A 26,463-nucleotide genomic window follows, 5' to 3' on the forward strand; every position below is an offset into this window, starting at 1 on the left:
CGCGGCCGGCGCGCAGCTGACGCCACCATCAGCGACCTCGATCGAGACCTGCGCTGGGCGTGGGCGGGCCGCGCAGGCGCAGCGTGCCGAGCGCGCTGGAGCGCGGGAAGCCGGTCTGCGCGGGCGCTGGGTTTTCTTGGTTCAGGCGCGGAGCCTTCTTCGCCACAGTGAGTCCTCGCCCACCTTGGTAGCGCCAGCGGAGAAGCGTGTCCCCTTCCCGGCTTGTTGTGTGACAGACCTTCTGCTGCACCCACTTGCGTCGCTTGGAGGAATCGGGGCTGTGGAGAGTGTGCTCGGGAGGAGACCAACCTTTCTTTTCCCCTCCTACTCCCCGCTTTCCTCGCCTTGAAAATAGACCATCTTTATAAGACATTTTCGAGTAGGGAAAAGAAAACATGCCTGCAACACAGAAGCCGATGAGATATGGACATACAGAAGGACACACAGACGTCTGTTTTGATGATACTGGAAGGTAAGCTTCTTGGAGAAAAAGAATGTTTTTAGGTGTAAATATTAGGACTTTATTTAGTCCATGAGAAAAATTAAAATCTTATTTCCAAAGGAGTTGGAAAGATGCTAGCCCGTATTCTTGTCCATATTTTTATTTTCTCAGCATCTCACATTATGAATTTTGTCAGATCACTTGATATTGCTAGCTTGCCAAATTCAGTAGTCCGCAGTTCTTTTTGGTTTAACATCCTCCTTTTTTTTTTTTTTTTTTTTTTGGTACTGGGGATTGAACCCAGGGGCGCTTAACTACTAGTCACATTCTGAGCCTTTTTTATTTTTTTAGAGGGAGTCTCACTAAGTTGCTTGGGGCCTCACCAAGTTGCTGAGGCTGGCTTTGAACTCATGATCCCCCTGCCTCAACCTCTTGAGTGCCAGATTTACAGGCGTGTGCCACCATGCCCAACCTACTTGCCCCTTTTTTTTTTCCCAGTGAATTGGGCTTTATTATTTGAAATTATGAAAAAAAATAGCCATTGATAAAGCAATATTTCTTGCAGGACTGAACATTGAATGTACATTTGCAAGAAAATAGATTCCCAGAGCTATTCAATACAGGAATATTGTTAAGAAATGAAGTTCAGAAATAGCCTGAATGTCCATCATTTGATTAGTTCCAACTTTGGGCAATCTACACCATTGAAAGTTAAGATTTTTGCATATGTGGAGTGTTTTTCAGGTTGTTTCATTGAGTAAAAAATAAGGGGCAGACAGGATATACAGAAGCACTCCCTTTTGGGTAACCTACTTGTCCTTTTGACTTCCCAATATAATTGCCACTTCTCTGTCTCTCTCTGGGAAAAAGAACAGAAAATTTATTACTTGCCTAAATCACGTGACATTAGACTCCTCAACACCATTTTTCTTCTGTAGGAATTAATCTTCTGAAGGGCTAGGGTTGTGGCTTAGTGGTAGAGTGCTCACCTAGCATGTGTGAGGCACTGGGTTCGTTCCTCAGCACCACATAAAAATAAATAAAGGTATTTAAAAAAAATCTTCTGAAATTTGCAGTTCTTTATATGGCTTCTTTTTTTGCCATATATTAATTTTATAATCAAAATTATATATACTTCTTTTTGTATGTCCAGGTAGGACATACATTGGAAAAATAAAAGCACTGGGAAGATTAGAGGTTTAAAATGACTTATGAGGCAGGGGTGTACTTCAGCTGTGTAGTGCTTGCCTAGCATGTGTAAAACCCCAGATTCCATTTCCAGCACTGCAAAGACAAACAAAAAACAAGATACAGGTAGCCATTGGGATAATCACCTTTGGATAACAACTCATATATTAATCCATTTATTCATTCAGTAAACATTTATTTATTAAAGTTTTAGAGACTGCTTGGTGCTGGAGATACAATAATGAGCAAGATAAATGGTCCCTGTTGTTGCAGAGATTGTAAACTCAGCTTTTTTTTTTTTTTTTTAATGTTATGGCAAAGGGAATAATTTTATGCCAAGGAAGAACTGTGGAGAATATTAAACTCACCTTCCTTTTATAGAATGGGAAGTTATCAATGTTTGTTATTGAGGTTTGTTTGTATAAAATGGGGGGAAAATATTGGTAATACCTTAATTTTTTTAAAAATTACATAGAAAGGTACCATTAAAAAGAAATCAATATGCCTGAAACTGGGTGACGTTTTACTATGTGTTTCCTTTACAGTTGTATTGTGACTTGTGGAAGTGATGGTGATGTGAGAATTTGGGAAGACTTGGATGATGATGATCCTAAGTCCATTAATGTTGGAGAAAAGGCATATTCATGTGCTTTGAAGGTAGTAAACAGTCACATCAACTGATGTGAATGATACTGGCATGTGATAGTTCTACTTGAGTGAAAATCTTTTTTATAGAAGTTTTAAATGTAGATGAACCTTTTTGTTTTTTTCTCTTATGAAGTTATGTTTAAAGATGCATAATAACGCCACAGATTGCCCCAAAATTTTAAGGGTAAAATGGGAATGGTTTTTTGAAGGTGATTAATGAGTATTAATGATGAACAAATTAAGATATTTACAAGAGAATTGCGCTTTTAAGAAAAGTTAAAGTGTTCCCTTTTATTATTTGAGAGGAACATCAATGGGATGTTTGGCTTACTGCTATGATTTGATTGTCCCTCAGAAAGCTTATGTTGCAAACTTACTCCCCAACACCACATTAGTTGGTTGTGGGGCCTAATGAAAGATGATTAGGCCACTAATCATGATCTGCCCTCATGAATAGTTCAATGCTATTACTGTGGGAGTGAATTTGTCATTGCAGAACTTAGTTAATTTTAAAAGGGTGAGTTGGGTCCTCTTACTTGCTCTCTCTTTGCTCTTCTGTCATGGGATGACACATCAAGAAGGCATTCACTGAATGCGAATCTCTTTTTTTCTTCCACATTTTTTATTAGTGCACTGTGGTTGTACATAATGATGGGATTTGTTACATGTTCATACGTGCACATAGTGTAATAATATAATTTGACTAGATGCAAATCTCTTGATTTTGGACTTCTCAGCTTCCAAAATTATGAGCCAGTAAATTTCTGTTCATTATAAATTACCAGTCTGTGATATGGTTATAGCAGCACAAAATGGATTCAGACACTCACTAACTCAGATAATTTAAGAAGTTATTAAAGAAAATAGTAATGTTTCACTAACTTTCAATATATGCACATTTCACGTTTCCAATGTCTTGTGTGAAATAAATAAGAAACTGTGATATAGATTACTAAGAGAGTGAAGACATGTTTTCAGAAAATTAAGAATCTAAAAACCACTAAAATTTTTATTGTGATGAATTTTAATTTGGGTGTATTGTGTTTGGGTAAAAGAAAAATATCTTTCCAAACTCAGGCTCATTAAAGTAGAGGAGATGGTCTTAAAACATTTTATATATTCTTTTTAATAGGTCATATATAGTAGAAGATACATTCCATAAGAATAAATATAAATGATCAATGTGTATTAAATATGAGCTGTCACTAATAAGCAAAGAAGTGCAAATTAAACAGTCAGGTTTTTCCCCCCCTATAAGATCAGCAAGGAAGCTGGGCATAGTGGTGCATGCCTGTAATCCCAGCAATTTGGGAAGCTGAGGCAGCAGTATCACAAGCTCAAAGCCAGCCTCAGAAACTTAGTGAGGCCCTAAGCAGCTTAGTGAGACCATATCTCCAAATAAAAAACTAAAATAAAAAGTGTTAGGGATGAGGCTTAGTGTTTAAGTCCCTGTCCCTCTGGATTCAATATCTGGTGCCCAAAAAAAAAAAAGATTGGCAAGGATAAAATATATTGCTAATCCCCAGTAACAGTTTAGGCTTAAAGAAGTATGAATATATTTAGTTTCTGGAAATATAAGTAAAAAACTTTAATTGTTCAATTTTAAAAATTTTTGCAGTACTTTTAAAGGTGATAGAATCTGGGAGTGCTTTACCCCTGAGCTACAATCCCTGGTACCTCCCATGCCCTCTTTGTATCCCCATACAAACAGGTTTTCATTAAGTTGCTGAAAGGCTGATGTTGAACTTGGGTTGATGCTGTCTCAGTATCCTGAGTCATTGGGATTACAGCCATGTGACATCAGGACTAGTTTTTTTTTTTTTTTTTTTTTTGGTACTGGAGATTGAACCCTTGGGTACTCAACCCCAAAACCAGTTAGTTGGTTTGTTTGGTATTGGGAATTGAATTCAGGGGCACTTAACCATTGGGCCCTTTTTCATGTTTTATTTAGGGACAGGGTTTCACTAAATTGTTTAGGGCCTCACTGAGTTGCTAAGGCTGGCTTTGAACTTGCAATCTTCTTTCCTCAGCCTCCCAAGCTGCTGGGATTATAGGTTTATTTTTTATTTTGAGACAGGACCTCACTGAGTTGCTCAGGTTGCCAAACCTGGCTTTGAATTTGCAATCCTCCTGCCTAAATCTCCCTAGCTACTGGGATTACAGTCATGAGCCAGGGAGCTGGCAATAAGACACTTTTTAAAAAGAAATTGATACACTGTATCAAAATTAGAATACTTAAATTGATACTATATATTAAAATTAAAATATTCACAGTCATTTCTGATTAGTTTTCTAGGAAAATATATACTTTCTAGTTTATGTGGACAAGGATTAGTAAAAAACACGTTATTTTTGAAATATCAACTTTCAAAATAGCAACAGATAAAAAAATTGATGTTTCCATTAATCAAGAAGTTGGTTAATACATTTGATAAAGCTATACAATGGAATATAGTGCAACCACTAAAAAAAGAAAAGATATAGTTTTATATGCCCTCATCTGAAAAAGATTTTGCTAGAAGTTGAAAATGAGAAAGTTGCAGAACATTCTATAGTATAGTGTTTGCTAAAATTATATGTCTGTGCACACATATATACACACATATTATTATTACTGTATTTTTATGAGTATAGAAAAATACTAAAAACACCAGGATGTTAGTGGCAATTACTTTAAAAGAGTAAGGAAACTCGTTCTTTCCTCATGTCACCTTCATATTTTTTTCTCCTATAGTAAGCATGTGTTGCTTTTGTGTATGAAAAAGACTGTAAGGAAGAAAAAAGTAAGAACTTTTGTATTAGTTTGTAGTGTGTTGTAACAAATTCCCACAAACTTACTGTCTTAAAACATTAGGACATTATTGCCCAACAGTTCAGGAAGCAAGATTACTGAAATCAAGGTGTCATGTCAGTAGGCTTGGTTCTTCCCAGGCTCCAAGGGAGTATCCATTCCATGCTTGTCTTCTGTTCCAAAGATTGTGATAGTCCTTGGTGTTCTCTGACTTGTAGACACATCATTCTAATCTCTCCCATGGATTCAGCCTTTAGATTTTTATCCCACTCCAGAAAGATACAATGAATTTATTATGGAAACATAGGGCACCTCTATAGTGGCCATTGGGCTGTGCCTTCTGATGTGCTCTTTCCTCATTGAAATTGTGTATTTTCCAAAAAGTTCTGGAGTCTCCTTCATTTTTATGACATTTGGGGTCCATAAAAATACTACTGAAATGTTTCTTACAGAATACAAAATTTACTAATATACATTTCAGGGAAGTTGAACATTGAGTGTAATTTTTCTCTTGATGTAAACTATAATTATTAAGTTTTTGCCTTTCACAGGATTTTTATCTATGAAGACATTCCCAACTGATTTGAATTTGTTATGTCAGTGTTTCTTACCTTTATTTTTCTTTCAGAATGGAAAACTGGTCACTGCGGTTTCTAATAATACTGTTCAAGTTCACACATTTCCTGAAGGAGTTCCAGATGGTATATTGACTCGCTTCACTACAAATGCAAATCATGTGGTCTTTAATGAGGATGGCACTAAAATTGCTGCTGGATCAAGGTAAGACTCTTTGACATCAGAGAAAGGAAATAATGTTAGAAGAAAAGCCTCATTTGTTTTAGGCTAATATTTCCAGGACCCTGTTAGCTTATTGTTTTTTTATTGTTATTTTACTTTTATATGCAAGTCTTCTATTTAGTGGAGGTTTTTGAAGACAAACTTGTAGTATTTTGTGAATTGACATATATTGCTTTGCAGACAGTCTATTGAGTAAATGGTGCAAAAGACTGGAGAAAGGAGATAGCTTGAAACAAAATTTTTTTTTTAATATTTATTTATTTATTTACTTAGTTTTCGGCAGACACAGCATTTTTGTTTGTATGTGGTGCTGAGGGTCGAACCCGGGTCGCATGCATGCCAGGCAAGCGCGCTACAGCTTGAGCCACATCCCCAGCCCCCGATTGAAACAAATTTTACAAAATTATTTTAGGTATGCTGTAGATCTCTTGAAGTTTATTTGTCATAGGGAAAACATGTAATTGTTACACTTGTGAGATTTAGTAAAGGTATCATACCTTCTAAAATGCATGTGGCTGTTATTAGCAAATAATGAAAACTTAGGATGTAACAAAGGAGAAGGAGCCATTTATGTATTTTAACAAAATGGGAAATCTTGATATCTTTTTTTTTTTTTTTTTTGAGAGAGAGAATTTTTTAATATTTATTTTTTAGTTTTCGGTGGACAAAAAATCTTTATTTTTTATTTTTATGTTGTGCTGAGGATCAAACCCAGCGCCTCGCGCATGCCAGGCAAGTGCGCTACTGCTTGAGCCACATCCCCAGCCCCAAATCTTGATATCTTTATAGCGTAAAACTAAAAGGTAAATTATATTTGGCTTTCAAATTTTGCAAGTTGCAGTACAGAAAATACAGCATTCATTCTTGTGATTTTGAAATATTTGAGTATAGCTTTTAGGAGAGGGTTTGTATTGGCATTTACTCATGTGCATTATTCTATTGTGTATAGTGATTTTCTCATCAAAATTGTGGATGTGATGGATAGCAGCCAACAGAAGACATTTCGAGGACATGATGCCCCTGTCTTAAGTCTTTCTTTTGACCCTAAGGGTGTCTTCCTGGTAATTAATTTTCCTTCCTCTCTTTTTGTGGCTTTCTAATATGTGTTTAAAATTAGTGGAAAATTTCACCCAGTTGGCAAAAAAGTCATTTGAGTGAATGAGTTGAATCAGTTTCATGTAATATTCTAGCTACAACAAGAAATCTTGTTTATCCTTGCAGGCATCAGCTAGTTGCGATGGATCTGTCAGAGTTTGGGAAATTTCAGATCAGGTAAACTCATCAATTTGAATTTAAAACTTTTGGACCATTTCTATAATGTGGGTATTACATATTATATTGTTGGGCCAAATTAGTAGTTATTTTTCTTTATTGTTTGTCTCCTGCCCCAACCCTTTTTATTTTTTGTTTTGAGGCAGGGTCATGCTAAGTTGTTGAGACCTCAAATTTACAGCCTCTTAAGTTGCTGGATTAGAGGCATGTACCACCACAGCCAACTGTAGTTCTTTCTTTTTTAAAAAATTTTCTTTTGGTTGCCTATGGACCTTTTTTTAATTTATTTACTTAATATGTGGTGCTGAGATTCAAACTCAGTGCCTCACACATGCTAGGCAAGTGCCCTACCATTGAGCCACAACCCCGGCTCAACTGTAGTTGTTTCTTTCTTTTTTAATGGACACAGTACCTTTATTTATTTGTTTGTTTGTTTGTTTGTTTATTTTTATGTGGTGCTGAGGATTGAACCCAGTGCCTCTCATGGGCTAGGCAAGTGTTCTACCACAACCCCAGCTCCTGTAGTTGTTTCTTTAAGTAGCATTAAGAATTGTTTTTGTGATCAAGTTTCAGAATATTCTAATGTAAAATGAATATATATGTTAAAGACTTATTGTTTTTGTTGTCAATCACAAGGGGAATTATAGTTTATATTTCACTTTAAAGCTTTGTAAATAAAAAAGATTTAATCATCATATTTTTATAGATAATACCATGTGTTGCACCTAGTATTAGAAGTTGGGGAGACAAAAATAAATAATGCATGAGCTATGCTTGATTTGAAGAGTCACATGTACAACTTATTCCAACTTAGCCTGATAAAAGCTTTAAGGGCCTTATGAAAAATGCTTTCCAAATTGGCAGAAGGAACAGTTAAGTTTTCCTTAAACAAAGTGGACTTGACATTCCTAGAAATAACATATGGCTAATGCGAAAAATATTCCCAATAGGTATGCCTTAGTTTCTTCCCATTGGTCTGACTTTAACACCCTGATATTTTAGGGTAGACATTTCAAATTTTATTTATTCTTTGAGACACATTAAGATTTTAGCATACTGAGGATTTGTGTATGTGTGTTTATTCATTCAGTATGTTATTTACTCATTAGACATAGAAAATACTAATTTAAAAATTTGTACTCTTCATACCTCTGAAGAACTTAAAACAGTATAGGTTAATGAGGCATTATAATTGAATTAAAGTTCATTAAGTTGCCTTGTTTTTTGAAATATATATCAATTTGAAGAAGCCACCTATTAATTATACTCAGTTCTGCATATATTTGGGGGAAATTTGCATAAGGGGAAATAAATTTTCTTTTTTCTAAACTCAGACATGTGCTATTAGTTGGCCACTCCTACAAAAATGCAACGATATGATAAATGCAAAATCCATCTGCAGACTTGCTTGGCAGCCAAAAAATGGGAAGGTAAATTACTCTTATTTTTCAGTTTTTGAATCATTTCTTTTGATCCTTGTCAACTTTCAATGTAAGAATAGTTATTTAAATTTCAACTGTTTCATTTAGATTGTAGATTTTTGAGCCATATGTCAAAAAATATTGAAATACTTTAAGAAACATTTACATTTTTTGGAGCTTGTTTTTGAAGTATATGTTTTGCCTGAATTAATTGCATATTTTTCTTTACATTCTGTTTAATGGAAGAACTATAGAAACAGTCTTGTTATGTCCACTCTTATTGGTAGTATTTAATGTTTTGGAGATACTGACACAGACAACAAAATGTTAAGGGAAGTTTGAAAGAAAGAAAGACAATGTTTGTTTTTTTTTTAAATGAGACGCTTGTGTATGAGGAAATCCCAAGAAAAATCAACTGAGAGTGAAAACTTTCTAATAATAAGATTCAGGGGCCAGGGACAATTCAGTGGTAGAGCACTTCCCTGGTGTGTACAAGGAGCCCTGGGTTCAGTCGTCAGCACTGGTGGGAAAAAAAGAAAGAGGAAGGAGAAGGAAAATTCAGTAAGGTAATTGGAAGCATAATTAATATAAAAACCAATAACTGTCTTTTATACAAACAGTAGCCACTTAGAAAACATATGAAAGTAAATAGTTCCTTTACTGTTAAACCAAAAATGATAAAGTAGCCAGGTTAAAATACCATGAAATGTGAAAGATGTATGTAAAGAAAACTTCAACATGCTTTTAAGAGCAGAGAAAACAAATCCTATTCTTAGAAGGGAATTTTTTATATACATAAAGATGTCAGTTCCTCCCTAAATTAATTCAAAATTTTGACAGCATTCAAGTATAAAATATCAGTCAGGTGTTTGGCAGGATAAGACAGTTTATTTTGGGGGGCTGGGGATGTGGCTCAAGCGGTAGCGCGCTTGCCTGGCATGTGTGCGGCCCGGGTTCGATCCTCAGCACCACATACCAACAAAGATGTTGTGTCCGCCGAGAACTAAAAAATAAATATTAAAAATTCTCTCTCTCTCTCTCTCTCTCTTTAAACAAGGATGAGAGGTGGGAGGGAAAGGGAGAGAGAAGGGAAATTGCATGGAAATGGAAGGAGACCCTCAGGGTTATACAAAATTACATACAAGAGGAATGAGGGGAAAGGGAAAAATAATACAAGGGGGAGGAATGAATTACAGTAGTGGGGGTAGAGAGAGAAGAGGGGAGGGGGGGATAGTAGAGGATAGGAAAGGCAGCAGAATACAACAGACATGAGTATATCAATATGTAAATCAGTGGAAGTGTAACTGATGGGATTCTGCAAGCTGTATATGGGGTAAAATGGGAGTTCATAACCCGCTTGAATCAAAATGTGAAATATGATATATCAAGAACTATGTAATGTTTTGAACAACCAACAATAAAAAAAAAACCACAAAAAAAAAGACAGTTTATTTTCAAGTCCATGTGGAAAGTAAATCATTGAAAAGAAAAGTGATGAAAGCTTCTAAACCAATCAGATATTAAAACATACTATGAGAATTAGAAGTTCATTATTGACTCATGAGTAGTCACATACCTATTAAACAGAAATAGACAAAAGTATATGTGAGAATTTAGTGTTTAGTAAAGAATGGGTACTAGGGATTGAACCCAGGACCTCAGGTTGGCTAGGCAAGCACTGTACCACTGAGCTACACTCCCAACCCCATACAGATAGTTTTTTGGTTGTTTTGTTTTGTTTTGTTTTGTTTTTTAATATTTTTTTAGTTGTTGATGGACCTTTATTTTATTTATTTATTTACATGTGGTGCTGAGAATCGATCCCAGTGCCTCACACATGTGAGGCAAATGCTCTACCTTTGAGCCACAACCCCAGCCCACAGTTAGGTTTTAAAGTTAAAAATATATGCAGCCTTTAATACTAGCAGAAGTACTAATTAAAATAATGGGTTACATTATTTTTATTTATCAGAGATGGTCAAAAATGAAAAATTTAATTGGATACAGTGTGGAAGAAGATTCAGTAGTTTTTATCAGAATAGATGACTTAATAATTCTAAGTGCATATATTATGAGCATGTTCATAGCATGCACTAAAAGTATGTACTAAAAAAAAATGTTGCACCACTGTTGTTAGTAATAGAAGATTGGAAACATTCTGAATGTTTATTTGCAAGAATTGGTAAAATCAATTATGGTAGTTCTGAAAGTGAGTTTCTCTAATTGTTAGAATGAGGTATATCTTTTATGTCCTTCAATGGAATAATCTTTAAGATATATTAAGTAAAACACATCAAGCTGTAGAATAGTAGGTATATGTATGATGCTACTGTTTACTACCTAAAAAGAGTGGGAGTGTGTGTATATATTTAAATATTTATATATATATACTTAAATATATGTACACATTCTTGTGTAATCTATGCTTAATTGCCATTGAGGTGTAGAAATAGAATTTAGGGACAGAGGGAGACTTTCAGCATACCCTTTGGTGTCCCATGAACTTTACCCCTGGTACTGGGAATTGAATAAATTTGCTTATACACCTTATAAATTTATCTGGATGAATTATATGCCTTTTTGCCCCCCTTCACATTGAATTTAATACAAACTTTTGTTTAAATTATCTTTCCTAATAGTTATTGGCAGTTCCTGTGGAAAAATCTGTAAAATTATATAGAAGAGACACTTGGAATAATCAATTTGATCTTTCAGACAGTTTTATCTCTCAGGTAGGTTTTGTAATTGACACTCTAAGTAGGCTACAGAGAGTTTTTATTGAAAACTTCACAAAATACAGTAGCAGTTAAATATTGGAAGTGAAGAACAGCTACAGTCTGCTGTGTCTGTGTCTACCTTCTATCCCCTGAACTTTTTTTCATTCTATCAATAACTGGATATATATAGGTCTTATCTTACCTTTATCCTTTGTGAGATTTGATAAGAAAATCTTTTAATTTATAAGAAGTTAAATTTAATGCGAGCAGAGAATTATAACAAGTTATTCTTGAATTATCATTGATTGGCTTTTATTGTTAAGTGAGTTTCATTGAGACTTGTGATCATAGTCTCTGAAATTTTAGAGCAAAGAAGGTTATTGATCTATATTCTCTCTCACTTTCTCTTACGAACACACAAGCATGCATACAAATATTTTGCAATGAAGGAAGCATAGGCCCCAATAGGTCAGCCATGGCTTATAAAATTCACTTCAGATACTAGTTTCCTTATCTTGATGGTGAATGCTAAGAAGATACTTGGTATTTTTTTTTAATGTAATAATTTTTTAGATTTTACTTTTAAAATTGTTGCAGTATAGTTTGCTCATGATAAACAAAGTAATACCTGCTAGCAATAGTTGAATATTATTGAAAAAGAAAGTTTGAAAATAAACAAACTTGAAGCTGGGCTCTGTGGAGCACATCTGTAATCCCAGTGGCTCTGGAGGATGAGATAGGAGGATCTCGAGTTCACAGCTAGCCTCGGCAATGGTGAGGTGCTAAGCAACTCACTGAGACCCTGTCTCTGAATAGGGCTGGGGATATGGCTCAGTGGCTAAGTGCCCCTGAGTTCAATCCACGGTGTCCCCCCACCAAAAAATGCAAACTTGGTATTGTCATTCCTATGTCAAATTAGAAATAATATTGAATAGGAATATAAAAATTTAAATTTGGTAATAAAGTAATAATTTAGTTTCAAGTTATATACAATTGTTATTTATTTATTAACTCTTTTTTTTATAGACCCTCAATATAGTAACCTGGTCTCCCTGTGGGCAATACTTAGCTGCAGGTAGTATTAATGGTTTAATTATAGTTTGGAATGTGGAAACCAAAGACTGCATGGAAAGGTATGATTCAGTACATATTGCTTTTATTCATTTCTATATTGTTTTATTTTGAAACATTTTAAAGTTTTAATTATTAACGAGAATGAAGATAGTGGCTTTTAGATTGTAAAAAGTCATTTCACCCTTTCTAATTAAAATTATGTGGATAACTGTATAGTTTATGTTTTCTTGACAGTTTTTAAGAGCCCACTTTATTTGTTTTTAGGGTGAAACATGAGAAAGGTTATGCAATCTGTGGCCTGGCCTGGCATCCTACCTGTGGTCAAATATCTTATACTGATGCAGAGGGAAACCTTGGACTCCTGGAAAATGTATGTGACTCCAGTGGAAAGATGTCAAGCAGGAAGGTAATAAGTAATATGGTCAAACAGTTTCTTCAAAGTGTTTTTGGAGCTTTGGAAGACATCACAAATTATCGTACTTTATTATAAAAGTACCATTCATGTTACTAACTTAGATGCTCAGTAATAACATTATTATTAGTGTTTAATAATAATTAAGCTTATGTAACCATTTCAACTTGTACAACCTAATGTTTTCCAAATGTATTAGAAATTGTTTCCCTCTGTATGTCTTCCCAAGGAATTTTCTTTGTTAAATACTATTTTAGTATCCTGTATTCTGAGGATTGTTAGTTAAATGTTTTATAGCTAAAACTTAAGAGTTAATAGTTGTAACAGGTCTCATTTTGGTTTGTAAACTTTTTCTGCTCTGAATTAGCCTAAGCTGTTACAGTTCCCTCTACAACTCTTCTGCTTAGTCATATAGCTTTGCTACAGTGCTTTAAATAAGCCACCTTGTTTTATATTTCCTTGCCTTTATTCATTATTCACCCCATGTGACAAATATACCTTTTCATATTTCAAGTCTTAATTTAGACCTCCAATTAGTTGCAAACTAAATGCATCCATTTATCTCCGCTTCTCCTGAAGCCCTCATTAAAACTATAATAAAGAAAAATTTTTTCAGCTTTCATATTTTATTATCTAGTATTTTGCTAAAAATTCTAATGTGTGATTCCCTAATTTCTTAACGCACACACATAAATGGATCAAAAAGTATTTTCATTTAGAAAAGTTGACTTCAACCAGAAATGCAAAACATTAAAAAATAAGCAAACTTGTCTTGTCATTTCTATGTCAACTATAATTAGAAATAATGTAGAATGGGAATATAAAATTTTGACTTTGGTAATAAAATAGTAATTTAGTTTCAAATTATATAAAATTATTAGCTTAAATTTCCTGGTATACTACTCTTAACCCTAAGGTAGAAGGAGTGCATTTTGCACATATATGACCACAATCTGATTCTAAAAGGATAGAAAAGACACTTTGAACAGTCCCAAGTAAATATAGGAAGCCTTAGCAGATTTCTCTGAAACAGTCTTGAGTAGGAAATTTCTAATCCTACATGGATAATGCTTTTCTGTGGGTTTCTTAGTATGAGTCCAAACTTCACAAAGCACCTTTTAAGACTGGGCCACCCAATAACACATGTATAGCAGTAAGTCCAGTAGGATAAATACAGAGACCATGTAAATAATGGTACAAGAAAATCAAGAACCAGATGCTGAAACTTCCCCTTGTGTCCCACAGTTGAAATAAGTAGTTGGACCCTAGGTAGTTTTCCACTTCTTGGTAGATGGTTGCTGAAATATATCTTGTACCCCTGACTGCTATTTGTTTAAAGAATGTTGTCTTCTGGTCATTCTTTTGGTCCATACTGAGTTGAAGGAGGTGATGTCTTGATCTACAAGGTAGGTGAGTGTATTTAGTATAGCCAGAACATACAAAGTTCTTGACCTATGTGAAAAGAATGCTTTTGAAATGAATAATCTCTTGAGGTTTACAAAACAAAAAACAAACAAACAAACAAAAAACAGTTAAACAGAATTTGGGAAGCTATAAGATAGAAGGATGATTAGAAACTACCTTTATGTCTACTGCCATACCACCGTGAACGCGTCTGATCTCGGAAGAAACTACCTTTAGATTCTCAAAAAGTTCGATTCTAAGACCTCAATGGGTAGAAACTGAGGTAAAACTTTTGGAGTGCCTGACTAAACTCCCTGGCATATCTTGGTAGCAATAGGGACTTCTAAAAATGGGACTGACAACAGGGTTAATTTAATAAGCAAAAAGATCCTTTCAGCCTCAATATCATTGTGCACAGCTGGGTAACTGCCCTCCCCACATATATTCTGGCAGAATGTTAGAGATGTGTTTGTTCTTTGGAAAAAGTAACAGAAGTTCCTTGGTTCAGGAATACTGAGTACAGTTGAGCAGCATTGGATAAAGGGAGGAATAGGGAATACTGTACTGAAAACACAGACTTAAATCAAAGTGTAGGTACTTGAATGCCGAAATTTCCTGATCACTTCTAATTGACTCTCAAAATATTGTCACCAGTCTTATGCTTTTCAGGCAGGAGATTGGAAGAATCTTCTTTGGAAATCTGTACCAAAAAAATCTGTACACAAAAAATGAGAAAAAAATACCTAAAGAGACAAAGGATTTGGGGGGAGCAGGTAATGGGGAATTGAACTCAGTGGCACTCAGCCACTGAGCCACATCCCCAGCCCTATTTTGTATTTTATTTAGACACAGGGTCTCACAAGATGCTTAGCATCTTGATTTTGCTGAGACTGGCTTTGAACTCGAAATCCTCCTGTCACAATCTTCCAAGTTTCTGGGATTACAGGTGTGTACCACTGAGCCTGGCAAGAGATTCTTAATTACAGGGAAGACAACAAGTTGTAAAAGAAAGGAAAAGCAATCCTAATATATTACATCTCTAAAAGGAAGATAGGAATAGTGCCTACTTTTTAGCGTTATTATGAGGATGAAATGAATATGTAGATTAGAAGAGTATCTAGAACACTTTGTAAGTATTGGCTATTATTATTCAGCCATGAATAGCATTTATATAATTTTTAAAAATTTATTTAGTTTTTATTCGTCCATTGTAGTTATACATAATAGTGGAGTTCATTTTGACATAGTCATAAATGAATATAGTTTTCTTTATTTTAATCCCCATCGTGTCCTCTTTCTTTCCTGTTCTCCCTCTCTCTGATTCCCTTCCCATACTCTATTAGTCTTCCTTCTATTCACTTGCATGGTTTTAATAATGTAAATACTGTTCATCGATTACATGAAGATGAGAACCTATCTGTATTGGGAGGATTAGGATAGGAAAATAATGTACATGAATGAACTGGTGGTTGTAAAAGGCCACCAAATCTTCATTTTCTGTAGAAAGAAATTAATAGGATCTATTATATATGATTAAAAATTAAAAATAATACTAGGATATTATTTATTAAACTATAAAACTGACTAGTACATAAGCATGTATAACATTAATAAAAACAAAATTTTAATTAAGAAAAAAATTTTTAATTCCAAGGTTACCTCTTATAAAATGTTTAAATCCTGCTATCTAAAACTGACCACTCTCTCCTTTTTGCTTTCACTCTTCACATATTTCTGTACATATTTCTGTCACAACACCTATTAATATTTTATAGCCTTCATCATAAATATAAGGCACAACCCTCAATTTCCAATAAGAAAATTTTTTTAAAAAGTTTTTGGCCAGGGCTGGGGATGTGGCTCAAGCGGTAGCGTGCTCGCCTGGCATGCGTGCGACCCGGGTTCGATCCTCAGCACCACATACCAACAAAGATGTTGTGTCTGCCGAGAACTAAAAAATAAATATTAAAAATTCTCTCTCTCTCTCTCTCTCTCTCTCTCTCTCTCTCTCCCTCTCTCCCTCTCTCCTCTCTCACTCTCTCTTTAAAAAAAAAAAAGTTTTTGGCCAACTTTAGTACATAAACTTTTAAGACTGTAGCTGGAATGGTTAAATATAACATTTAGTTATTAATTACTCATCAAATTATATGCTTAAATATATTTAGAAGTACTTGTGCAGTTTCTTTTATCCTGTAGGAGTAACTTGTAAGCTCTTGCCACGAATCTGCTTGTTATTTTACTTTGTGTAAAGTGATGTAAAAACTCGTTTACAGTGGCATCCAACTCCTGCAATGGTATGTTCATAATTCTAGGAAATATGATTAAATATGTTGGATATCTTTGCCTCCTTTGTTTTTCTTTAATTTTACCACTTTATCTAAGGAGTATAATATGCTTATATTTCAGGCATTTGCTTAGTTACCATGGTTTATAAGTACATATTGGAAGATTGCCTTTGGGGTCTGGGGATATAGTTCAGTGGTAGAGCACTTGCCTAGTGTGAATGAGGCTCTGGGTTCAATCCCTAGCACTAAAAAAAAAAAAAAATGCCTTTTGAGTAATTTTCCCCAAATAATTCACTAATGCATTCTAATTTATATTAATTTATTCAAGGCATCTAGCAGAGTGGAAGAGGATTACAACGATCTTTTTGATGGTGATAATACAAGTAATGCTGGTGATTTTCTAAATGATAATGCAGTTGAGATGCCGTCTTTTTCAAGAGGGGCTATAAATGATGACGACGATGATGACCTCATGCTGGCTTCCAGTCATGCTAGACAGCGAAGTCATGTTCTAGAAGATGATGAAAATTCAGTTGGTATGAGTTTGACTTGTGCATGTGATAATCCACCTTGTTTAATTTTTCAGTTTTTTATTAAAGCCGATAAAGTAAATTTGTGGAATGTAGGGCAACAAATCCTTATGTTAAAAAAAGTATTTCAAATCAGTGATCTAAGCCTCTGCTTTAGTGAACTAGAAAAAGAAGAAATTAAACCCCAAAGAGGAAAGGAGGAAATAATGAGCAGAATCCAGTGAAACTGAGAACAGAAAAACCATAAAATTACTGAAACTAAAACCTACTTCTTTGAAACGGTCAATAAAATAGAAAACTGTATATCATGACTGATCAAGAAAGAGAAGACAAATTATTAATATAAGAAATGAACAAGGAATAGTTAACATAGATAGTACCTATAGTCTTATACTCTCCACTATGGTAGATGCTAGCCATGTGTGGCTGTTGAGCACTTAAAATATGGCTAGCGTGTGTGTGTGTGTGTGTGTGTGTGTGTGTGTGTGTGTGTCGCTGAGGATTGATCTGAGAGCTTCATGCATGCTGGGTAATTGCTCTACTACTGAGCTATATCCCCAGTCTCAAAATATGGCTTGTTCAAATTGAGGTTCATTAAAAGTATAAAATATAACCAAATAAGATTTTGAAGATAGTATATGAAACTTTGTGCTCATAAATTCCACAACTTAGATAAATAAGTTTTTTGAAAGATGCAAACTACTAAGCTAATTCAAGTAGCTAAACTGAATACTATTATGTCTGTTAAATAAATTGAGATTATAATTTAACACCTTCAAATAAAGTGCCTGTTGCAACAACTTATATACTAAAATAATACATTTGAACATAACTAGTAAAATGCCAATGTACAGTGGCGAATTTTCCTGCATTTAAGTCATAATATTTATAGAATAGCAGTCTTTATAAGTTTTGGACTCAGGAGCACTTTACATTCTAAAAAATCTTGAAGATCTCTAAAGAACATTTGTTTATGGGGGTTATGTCTATTTTTATTTACCATATTGGACATAAAAACAAATTTTAAAATAGCATTAATAAATTTATTAAGTGTAAACGTGGGGCGGGTACCAGGGATTGAACCCAGGTGCACTTTCCTACTGAGCCATATCCCCATCCTTTTTTTAAATATTTTATTTAGACATAGGATCTCATGAAGTTGCTGAGGCTGGCTTTGAACTCATGATCCTCCTGCCTCAGCTTCCTGAGTCATTGGGATTATAGGCATGTGCCACTGTGCCCTGTGGCGGGGGGTGGGGGGTGGGGTCGGGGGGTGGGGGGTGGGGTGGGGGCGGAAATGGTGGGGAGACAAAGCTAGGGATTGAACTCAGGGCTTTGTGCATGCAAGGCAAGCGTTGTACCAAGCATGGTACTACATCCCCAGCCCCCCTGTGAATAAATTTTTGTTAATTAAAAAAATAGAGAAAGAATGGTGGCATCACAATCTTTGTGGTATCTAACGTAAAAGAGAGATTCTCTCATCTGCTCCTGGACTAAATTTATTGCCATGTATTGCTTGTACTTGAAGTATGTGGGATGAAGAAAATTTTATCTCACTCAAAAGATGTAATATGTGAAGGGAGAAGTATTTTAATAGCCTGTTGAAAGAGTTATAGATAGTTTTTGATACTGTGTGTGTGTGTGTGTGTGTGTGTGTGTGTATGTGTGTGTGTGATTTATTTATTTGTAGTGCTGTAGATCAGACCCAGAACCTCATGTGATATGCATGTGCTCTACCACTGAGCTCTATCCCCAGCCTACATGATAGGCTTAAAGATAATTTTCAGTGTGGGAATCTGGAAGCTTCAGTGAACTGATTTTCAGCTCTGTTATTATTAAAATCCATTAGTTAGGGTTGGGGCTGTGGCTCAGAGGTAGAGTGCTCGCCTACCATGCGTGAGGCACTGGGTTTGATCTCCAGCACCACATATGAATATGTGTCCACCTATAACTAAAAATTAAATATTTAAAAATAAATATTAAAAAATAAAATCATTAGTTTAACTTGAACTTTGAATGGTTTGTTTGTTTTTTAAACCATATTTAACTTTTAACACATGCTTTGTAATTTGGAAAATAATGGTTCACTGGGGTTTGTAGACCTTCCTCATTGGCACATTAAAAATTATATAGCTGGGCATGTGGTGCACACCTGTAATCCCAGAGGCTAGAGAGGCTGAGGCAGGAGGATCCCAAGTTCAAAGCCAGTCTTAGCAAAAGTAAGGAAACAACTCAGTGAAACCTGTCTCTAAATTTAAAAAAATCCAAATTAGGACTGGGGATGTGGCTCAGTGGCTGAGTGCCCCTGAGTTCAATCCCTGGCACAAAAAAATAAACAAATAAATAAATAAAATATATTTGTTACTATCATAACCAATCTCATCAGAAGTTTTTGTTTGTGTTTTGTAGTACTGGGGACTACTTAGGGCCTCATGCATGCTAGGCAAGCATTTTACCAGTGAGCTATATATATCCCCAATCCTCACTAGAAGTTTTTAAATATTAGGAAGTTGTCAAGCTTATAGTAGCAAATACAAGTTTTCCAATATTTTTATTTTCTCAGTTTTAATCATTGGCAACAAATTCTGTCAGTTATTTTTCTTAAATGACAGTCTCACTTCATTCTTTCCAAGAAAATGTTTGCCACATATCCATGTCTGCATAACCGTATGTTAGCTGATGTTTATCATTTATTTTTAAACATTAAATAGTTTCCAAAAAACTTTAAGGCAACCATCATACTTTTAAGTATGAATAGAAAGGTTATTAGATTCCATAATGCTTTTCTTTTCCAAGGTTATTGGTATTTATGATTCTTTTCATTATATTCTTTGTATTGCAGATGTTACAATGCTAAAAACTGGTCTTCTCAAAGAGGAGGAGGAAGATCAGGCAGGTAGCATTCACAATCTACCACTTGTAACATCCCAAAGGCCATTTTATGATGGGCCCATTCCAACTCCCCGGCAAAAGCCATTCCAGTCAGGCTCTACACCCTTACATCTCACTCACAGATTCATGGTAAGCCTTGGATCTACATTTAACTTTTAAAATAATTTCTCAGCATTTTTTCTAATGATAGTTTATTGTGTTGGATTTTAAAAAAAAAAAAAAAAAACATTTTTTTCAAAACCTTCATTAAATGGATTGGAACACTTTGGTTGATTATAATTTTGTGGTTGATTTATTTTATGATTAACTCAGTTTTACTCTTATTTCAACATTATTGAAAATTATGTGAAAAAATTCTGTTTTGCAAAATGACAAAATGAACCTAAATAAATATGACTATATATCTTGAAATACTTCATGGCTGGATGTCCAAACCTTGTTTCTCGTGTATTTATTATGTAGAAGATACTTTTTAGATGGTGATTTCTAGTAATGTTTTAGAGAGTGATAAGTACTAATGGAGATGGGGAATCTGCCCCTTTTCCTCACCCTACTTTCCTGGAATGTAAGCTCTGCAAGGATAGAGATTTTTCTGGTTTTTGTTTGTGTGTGTGTGTGTGTGTGTGTGTGTGTGTGTGTGTGTGTGGTGGTGGTGGTGGTGGTAGGGGATTGGACACAGATCCTCTAGCATGCTAGGTAAGTGCTCTCCACTGCACTATACCCCCAACCCTGTTTTTTTAAACTGATAGCATTTAAAACAAGATATTGCACAGTAGGCATTAAATATATACTTTTTGAATTGATGAACTATTATTTTTTGCTTCAAGTTTGAGAGCTTAAGAAGTTTAGTATCCTGTTTATTGGATATTTGAGGTTTTATTCTCTGAGGAATTTTACCTATTGTCTTTTTGAAAGATAAAGACCTATCATAATTTTTTTTGTAAATAAAAATGGTGATGTTTAATATTCACAAAACTGCTGCCATCAGTAATCATCAAGTAATATCTTTTCTTACTAGTGTCAATACTTTATGTATAATTATTTAGTTAAGTATATGTAGTTTTATTTATAGTTATAAATACATAGGTATATTCAAAATGACTATATAATTAAATTAAGTATTGGCAATAATTTTATTAGAAATACTAGGGCATAGTGTGAGCCTGTAGTGACATTAGTGGAATATTAGTTTTCCAAATGCTGTCAATTTATGTTGCCTTAAAATATATTATTTATCCTATAATGTAAACCAGTTAGTTGGAACAGAAAAAAAAATTTTTTTGTTTGTATACATAGCATAAATAAATTAAAGTTTTGAAATGTTTCTTTTGAGGTTTTTAAAAAGTCATGTAATTTATTTTTAAACATTAAATACTCAACTTGTTAATAAATATGCTTATAATTCAGGAAGAAAAGAATAATTAGTAATTATAGTTCTGATACTGCTACTGCTACCTGAAACTAGAGTTAGATGAGATGTGATAGCTTCTATAACTTAAACCTTGATACAGATTGAGTTACAGAATTGTTAATTCATACTCCTGTAGCCTACTGATTTTTTTATTTTCAGTTTTCCTCAGACTTGTATTTTATCTTACATATTTGTAGGTATGGAACTCGATTGGAATTATTCGCTGCTATAATGATGAACATGACAATGCCATAGATGTGGAGTTCCACGATACCTCAATACACCATGCAACACACTTGTCAAATACTTTGAATTATACAGTAGCAGATCTATCCCATGAAGCTATTTTGTTGGCATGCGAAAGCACTGATGAACTAGCAAGGTAAATTCAAGATTATTAGGAAGAATTTGGCACTGGTGAGCTGCTAGATATATTATTGAAATTAAAAACAAAAAGTTAATAAAATAAAGTTATATCTTTTATAATATGAAATTTCAGATAAAAACATTTGGTACAAGTACTGGCTTACACATAGTACTTCAGAACATGTGTCTGATTTTGCTCTAATTATCTCCAAATTACATTCTCTTAACTACATATCAAACAAAATGACACGACAAAATTTATAGCTTAAGAAAGATGGGATTAATTTTTACGCTGTTGGTGTTATAAGGGTCACATGTATTCATTAGGGGAAAAAAGTACAGAATTTTTAGAAAATGAAAGTATCTATCAGTATGAACCCTCCTTTTAAAATTTACCTGTTGAAGTGTAATTTACATACAGTAAATGTTCCTATTTTAGGTATATGATATGATGGTTTGACAAATGTGTAACTACTACTACAACTATTTACATGTTTTTGTTTTGTTTTGTTTTTCTTTTTTTTTTTTTTTTTTTTTAGAATTTTTTTTAATCTTTATTTTTATTTGTTTGTATGTGGTGCTGAGGATCGAACCCGGGCCGCACGCATGCCAGGCGAGCGCACTACCGCTTGAGCCACATCCCCAGCCCTTGTTTTGTTTTTCTTTCTTTTTTTTTTTTTGGTACCATGGATTGAACTCAGGGGCACTCGACCATTGAGCCACATTACGAGCCCTATTTTGTATTTTATTTAGAGATAGGGTCTCACTGAGTTGCTGGGGCTGGCCTTGAACACAAGATCTTCCTGCCTCAGCCTCCGGAGTTGCTGGGATTACAGGCGGGCACTACCAAGCTTCTTTTCTTTTGCGGTTGCTATGGATTAGATTTGAAATCTACTCCTTGGGGAAAAGAAGTATGAATAAGGAAAAACAAAAGTATTGTTCATTAATTTGCTGTTTTTAATATATTTTGGTCTTTACATGTTTTGATAGTAGTTAATACGTAGATAGCTAGGAAAAAATCACGATAAGGACTTAGATGCAGCTGTTTTTGAGGTTTTTTTATTTTTAAGGAAAAATGTTTTTTTCTTTCCCTTTTTTTAAAATATTATAGCCAGATTAGTCTTTCTTGATCTCTTTTATTGATACTCTTGATATACTTGATGGATGGATTTTACTTCTCCTAGGTGATTTGAAATTAAAATGCTTCTAATGATACATAATTGCTTATTGTGCTCAAAGTATAGCTCACAACCTAGCTTTGTGGGTCACCTGGAATTTGTTGAAAACCCAGAATCTCAAATCTCACCCAGACCCTCTGAATCAGAATCTGCATTTTAATGAGATCCTTATGGGACTGAATACATTAATTAAAATCCAGTGAATGCTATATTAGGTCATTTTAACATTTTGATTAGTGTGCTAATTTACACATTATAAAATCAATTCAATACTTCATTTATTACTGAGTTAAATCAGGTTATTCAAATAATCACAGGCCTGGGATATAGCTCAGTGGTAGAACACTTGGCTAGCATGCGCAAGGCCCTGTATTTGATCCCTAGCACCACAAAAACAACCTCAATAATACAAAAATACTGTTGAGTAAGTGACTCCAACACAGAATATCTTGAATAATTAGAACATATATTTCCATGTGCAGTTTTGATTTTAGATATCCTTTTTGTTCTCCTTAAATATATTTCACAGCCCTATACAATATTACCTTTTTTATAAGATTAGATATTAAAATTACTGTTCAGAATGTCACTGCAGTTTGTGATTCCAAATACTTACGGTATCCGTATTCTGAAGCTTAAAGAATAACTTACATTTGGGCTGCGGATGTGGCTCAAGCGGTAGCTCGATTGCCTGGCATGCGTGCGGCCAGGGTTCGATCCTCAGCACCACATACAAACAAAGATGTTGTGTCCGCCAAGAACTAAAAAATATTAAAATTCTCTCTCTTCCTCTCTCTCTCTCTCTCTCTCTTAAAAAAAAAAAAAAAGAAGAACTTACATTTATATATGTATGCTCAAAGGAAAAAAAACTGAAACATGAAATTTTTGGCAGTGATTGGTAGTCTCTGATTCTACTATGTGTAATAATTTTTCTTTTTTCTTTTTGGTTACTTTTTTTAGTAAGAGAACTGTTGCTTAATATTTTCATACTTCGTATCTTTAAAAATCTTAGTTGTGGGCCTGGGGTTGTAGCTCAGCAATAGAGCACTTGCCTAGCACGTGCAGGGCCCTGAGTTCGATCCTCAGCACCACATATAAATACATAAAAAATAAATGAGGTTATTGTGTCCAACTACAACTAAAAAATCAATATAAAAAAATCTTAGTTGTGTTTTTTTTTTTTTTACATTTGCAACATAGAATCACATTTAATGGTTTTAGCTTGCCTTTTTAGTTAATTAACATTATATTGTAGAGCATTTTCCTGTATCTGAATATTCTTAAAAAATATGATTTAATAGTTTTAGTATAATTCATTTTCAGGATATTTCATAATTATTTTCTTAAAACAGTTTTTATACTGAAGTATATACTAGAAAAATAAACTTTTGTTATTGGGTTTCATGATTAGTTGTATATGTAAAACATCTCAAAAAAGTTGGGTTGTCTCTCTCTCTCTTTTTTATTTTTTATTTTTATTTTTTAGCAAGCTTCACTGCCTGCACTTTAGTTCTTGGGATTCAAGCAAAGAGTGGATAGTAGACATGCCTCAGAATGAGGATATTGAAGCCATATGTCTGGGTCAGGGATGGGCTGCTGCTGCCACTAGTGCCTTGCTCCTTCGATTATTTACTATTGGAGGTGTTCAAAAAGAGGTCTTCAGCCTTCCTGGACCTGTGGTGTCAATGGCAGGACATGGAGAACAGCTGCTCATTATTTATCACAGAGGTAGATTTTTCAGTCTTTCATAAATTATATTATGACCTGCAATAATATGGAAATTATTGAGTTTTTTGTTGGTATTTTTTGTCTTGCTTTTGCATTTATTTAGTATTTGCATCAGTGTAATCTTTGAATGTGGAGAATTTTGTTGTATGTACTAATAGCAAAGAAAATGAGAACTTTATAGAACTTAAGTGGTATTGTCAAGAGAATTCCAAGTCTGATTGATTACTTACATGTCTAAATCGCATCTTTGGGCAAGCATATCAGTGAACTTTCATAATTTAAAAAAAAAAACTCAAAAATTAACTCACTCCTAGTGTAAAGGATGAAAACAACTTTAAATGTGACTTTTCAAAAGCTGCTGCCACCTTTTCCTCACTTCATGTTGTCTTCAGTCCCCACCACTTTGTGGTCTTAAAACTGGTCTTACCAAGATTACCATTGATAAATTTGCACTTTTTTTTTTTTAACAATTCCATCAGATATACTTTCTTGGCTTCTCTGAAGTTCCTGTGTGTTTGTGTCTTCTAAATTGATATCACTAGTAGTACCTTATTGCATGTCTAGATTTTCATATATTATTGAAATTAAAAACAAAAAAGTTAATAAAATAAAGTTATATCTTTTATAGTATGCTCACTTGAAACCTCTATGTAGGCATCTCAATTCTTCTCTTTCCCTCACTTCCCAAATCAGCTCCATTAGAAAAGCTATATTGTTGTGTCAGTTCTATGGAGTAACAGATTCCAAATCTGTCTCTTTATTTTCTCCATTCATACCCTGGACCAACCAGTATGTCATGTCAGACTGCCATAATAGCCTAGCTATTCTTTCAGCTCTCATTCTTGGCCTTTCACAGTCTGTTTTTCACACAGCAGCATGAAAATCAGATCATCTCCCTCTTCTGCTCAAATATCTCTGAGGTTCTTTCACTTTTAGTCAGACTTCTTACTGTAGCTGGTAAGGTGATCTGATCCTACACGAGCTGACCTTTGCCCTCTGTAGCCTCATCTCTTGCCACTTTCTCTTTTTGCCATGTTCTGGCCATACCTGCTACTTTGTGTACTTTGAACACTGTGAGCTTGCCGCTGCCCAAGGACCTTCCATCAGTGATTCCCTCTTTCTCTTATAGTATTCCTTTCCTTAACATTTGCATGGCTGGCCCCAACTTGCAATTCATATCTCAGATTAAATTTTAATTTCTCATAAAGGCCACCTCTAACTATAATCTAAACTAATCTCTCAGTTCTTTCTAGCACATATTTGCTTCAAATCTTTGGTAGTGTTTTTTGCTCTTCTTGAATCTTTTAAATTTCTTTTTCAACCTGAGTATGAATTTCATGGGGGGAGAAAAACTGTTTACCATTGTAGCCCCATTGTCTAGACCAGTGCCTAGGGTTACATGATAAGTTCTTTATAAATAAATCTTAATTAAGTGAATATCATTTATAATCATATAAATAGTCCATGTAACATGTTATTCTACTTCTAATACCTGAATGGTGCCTCACATGGGTTGTCTATAAAAATAGAACTAGTTATTCTAAAATTGAAACATAAAATCAATCAAGAAAATAATTTAGATTGCATTATTGCTGAATAACCTTCAATGCTTGATTTATATTTACATTTTCTCACTAGGTACAGGATTTGATGGAGATCAGTGCCTTGGAGTTCAACTATTAGAGCTGGGAAAAAAGAAGAAACAAATTTTACATGGTGATCCTCTTCCTCTTACAAGGAAATCCTACCTTGTCTGGGTTGGTTTTTCAGCTGAAGGCAAGCTAATTTTTTCTTTTATTAAGCTCACTTTTCAAGAAGAAAATCATTAATAAAATTAATTAATTTCTTTAAAGATAAGTTGTCTATATTTTACATTTAATTTCTGTATTTTAACATGTTGGCAGAA

At 34.3% G+C, this 26,463-nt stretch overlaps 1 protein-coding gene across 2 annotated transcripts in view; it reads left to right on the plus strand.

Annotated features, from left to right (window-relative positions):
* The first annotated feature begins 205 nt into the window (after nucleotides 1-205).
* Nucleotides 206-26,463, plus strand: part of Wdhd1 (WD repeat and HMG-box DNA binding protein 1) — a 61,421-nt gene continuing 35,163 nt past the window's right edge. The window contains exons 1-15 of one of the 2 annotated variants that reach the window (XM_026384129.2): nucleotides 206-472; nucleotides 2,176-2,287; nucleotides 5,698-5,849; nucleotides 6,817-6,928; nucleotides 7,089-7,139; nucleotides 8,474-8,569; nucleotides 11,200-11,292; nucleotides 12,304-12,410; nucleotides 12,616-12,757; nucleotide 14,533; nucleotides 16,893-16,988; nucleotides 19,825-20,003; nucleotides 21,483-21,667; nucleotides 24,316-24,557; nucleotides 26,196-26,333. In XM_026384129.2, coding sequence (XP_026239914.2) covers nucleotides 396-472; nucleotides 2,176-2,287; nucleotides 5,698-5,849; nucleotides 6,817-6,928; nucleotides 7,089-7,139; nucleotides 8,474-8,569; nucleotides 11,200-11,292; nucleotides 12,304-12,410; nucleotides 12,616-12,757; nucleotide 14,533; nucleotides 16,893-16,988; nucleotides 19,825-20,003; nucleotides 21,483-21,667; nucleotides 24,316-24,557; nucleotides 26,196-26,333 — 1,783 coding nt within the window. In that variant the 5' untranslated portion in view covers nucleotides 206-395. Of the gene's footprint in view, nucleotides 473-2,175; nucleotides 2,288-5,697; nucleotides 5,850-6,816; nucleotides 6,929-7,088; nucleotides 7,140-8,473; nucleotides 8,570-11,199; nucleotides 11,293-12,303; nucleotides 12,411-12,615; nucleotides 12,758-14,532; nucleotides 14,534-16,780; nucleotides 16,989-19,824; nucleotides 20,004-21,482; nucleotides 21,668-24,315; nucleotides 24,558-26,195; nucleotides 26,334-26,463 lie in introns of both variants that reach the window. The other variant, XM_026384128.2, reaches the window with a different exon arrangement.

The sequence above is a fragment of the Urocitellus parryii genome, chromosome 6 (genome assembly GCF_045843805.1).
Source record: "Urocitellus parryii isolate mUroPar1 chromosome 6, mUroPar1.hap1, whole genome shotgun sequence".
In the NCBI taxonomy this organism is placed as follows: Eukaryota; Metazoa; Chordata; class Mammalia; order Rodentia; family Sciuridae; genus Urocitellus; species Urocitellus parryii.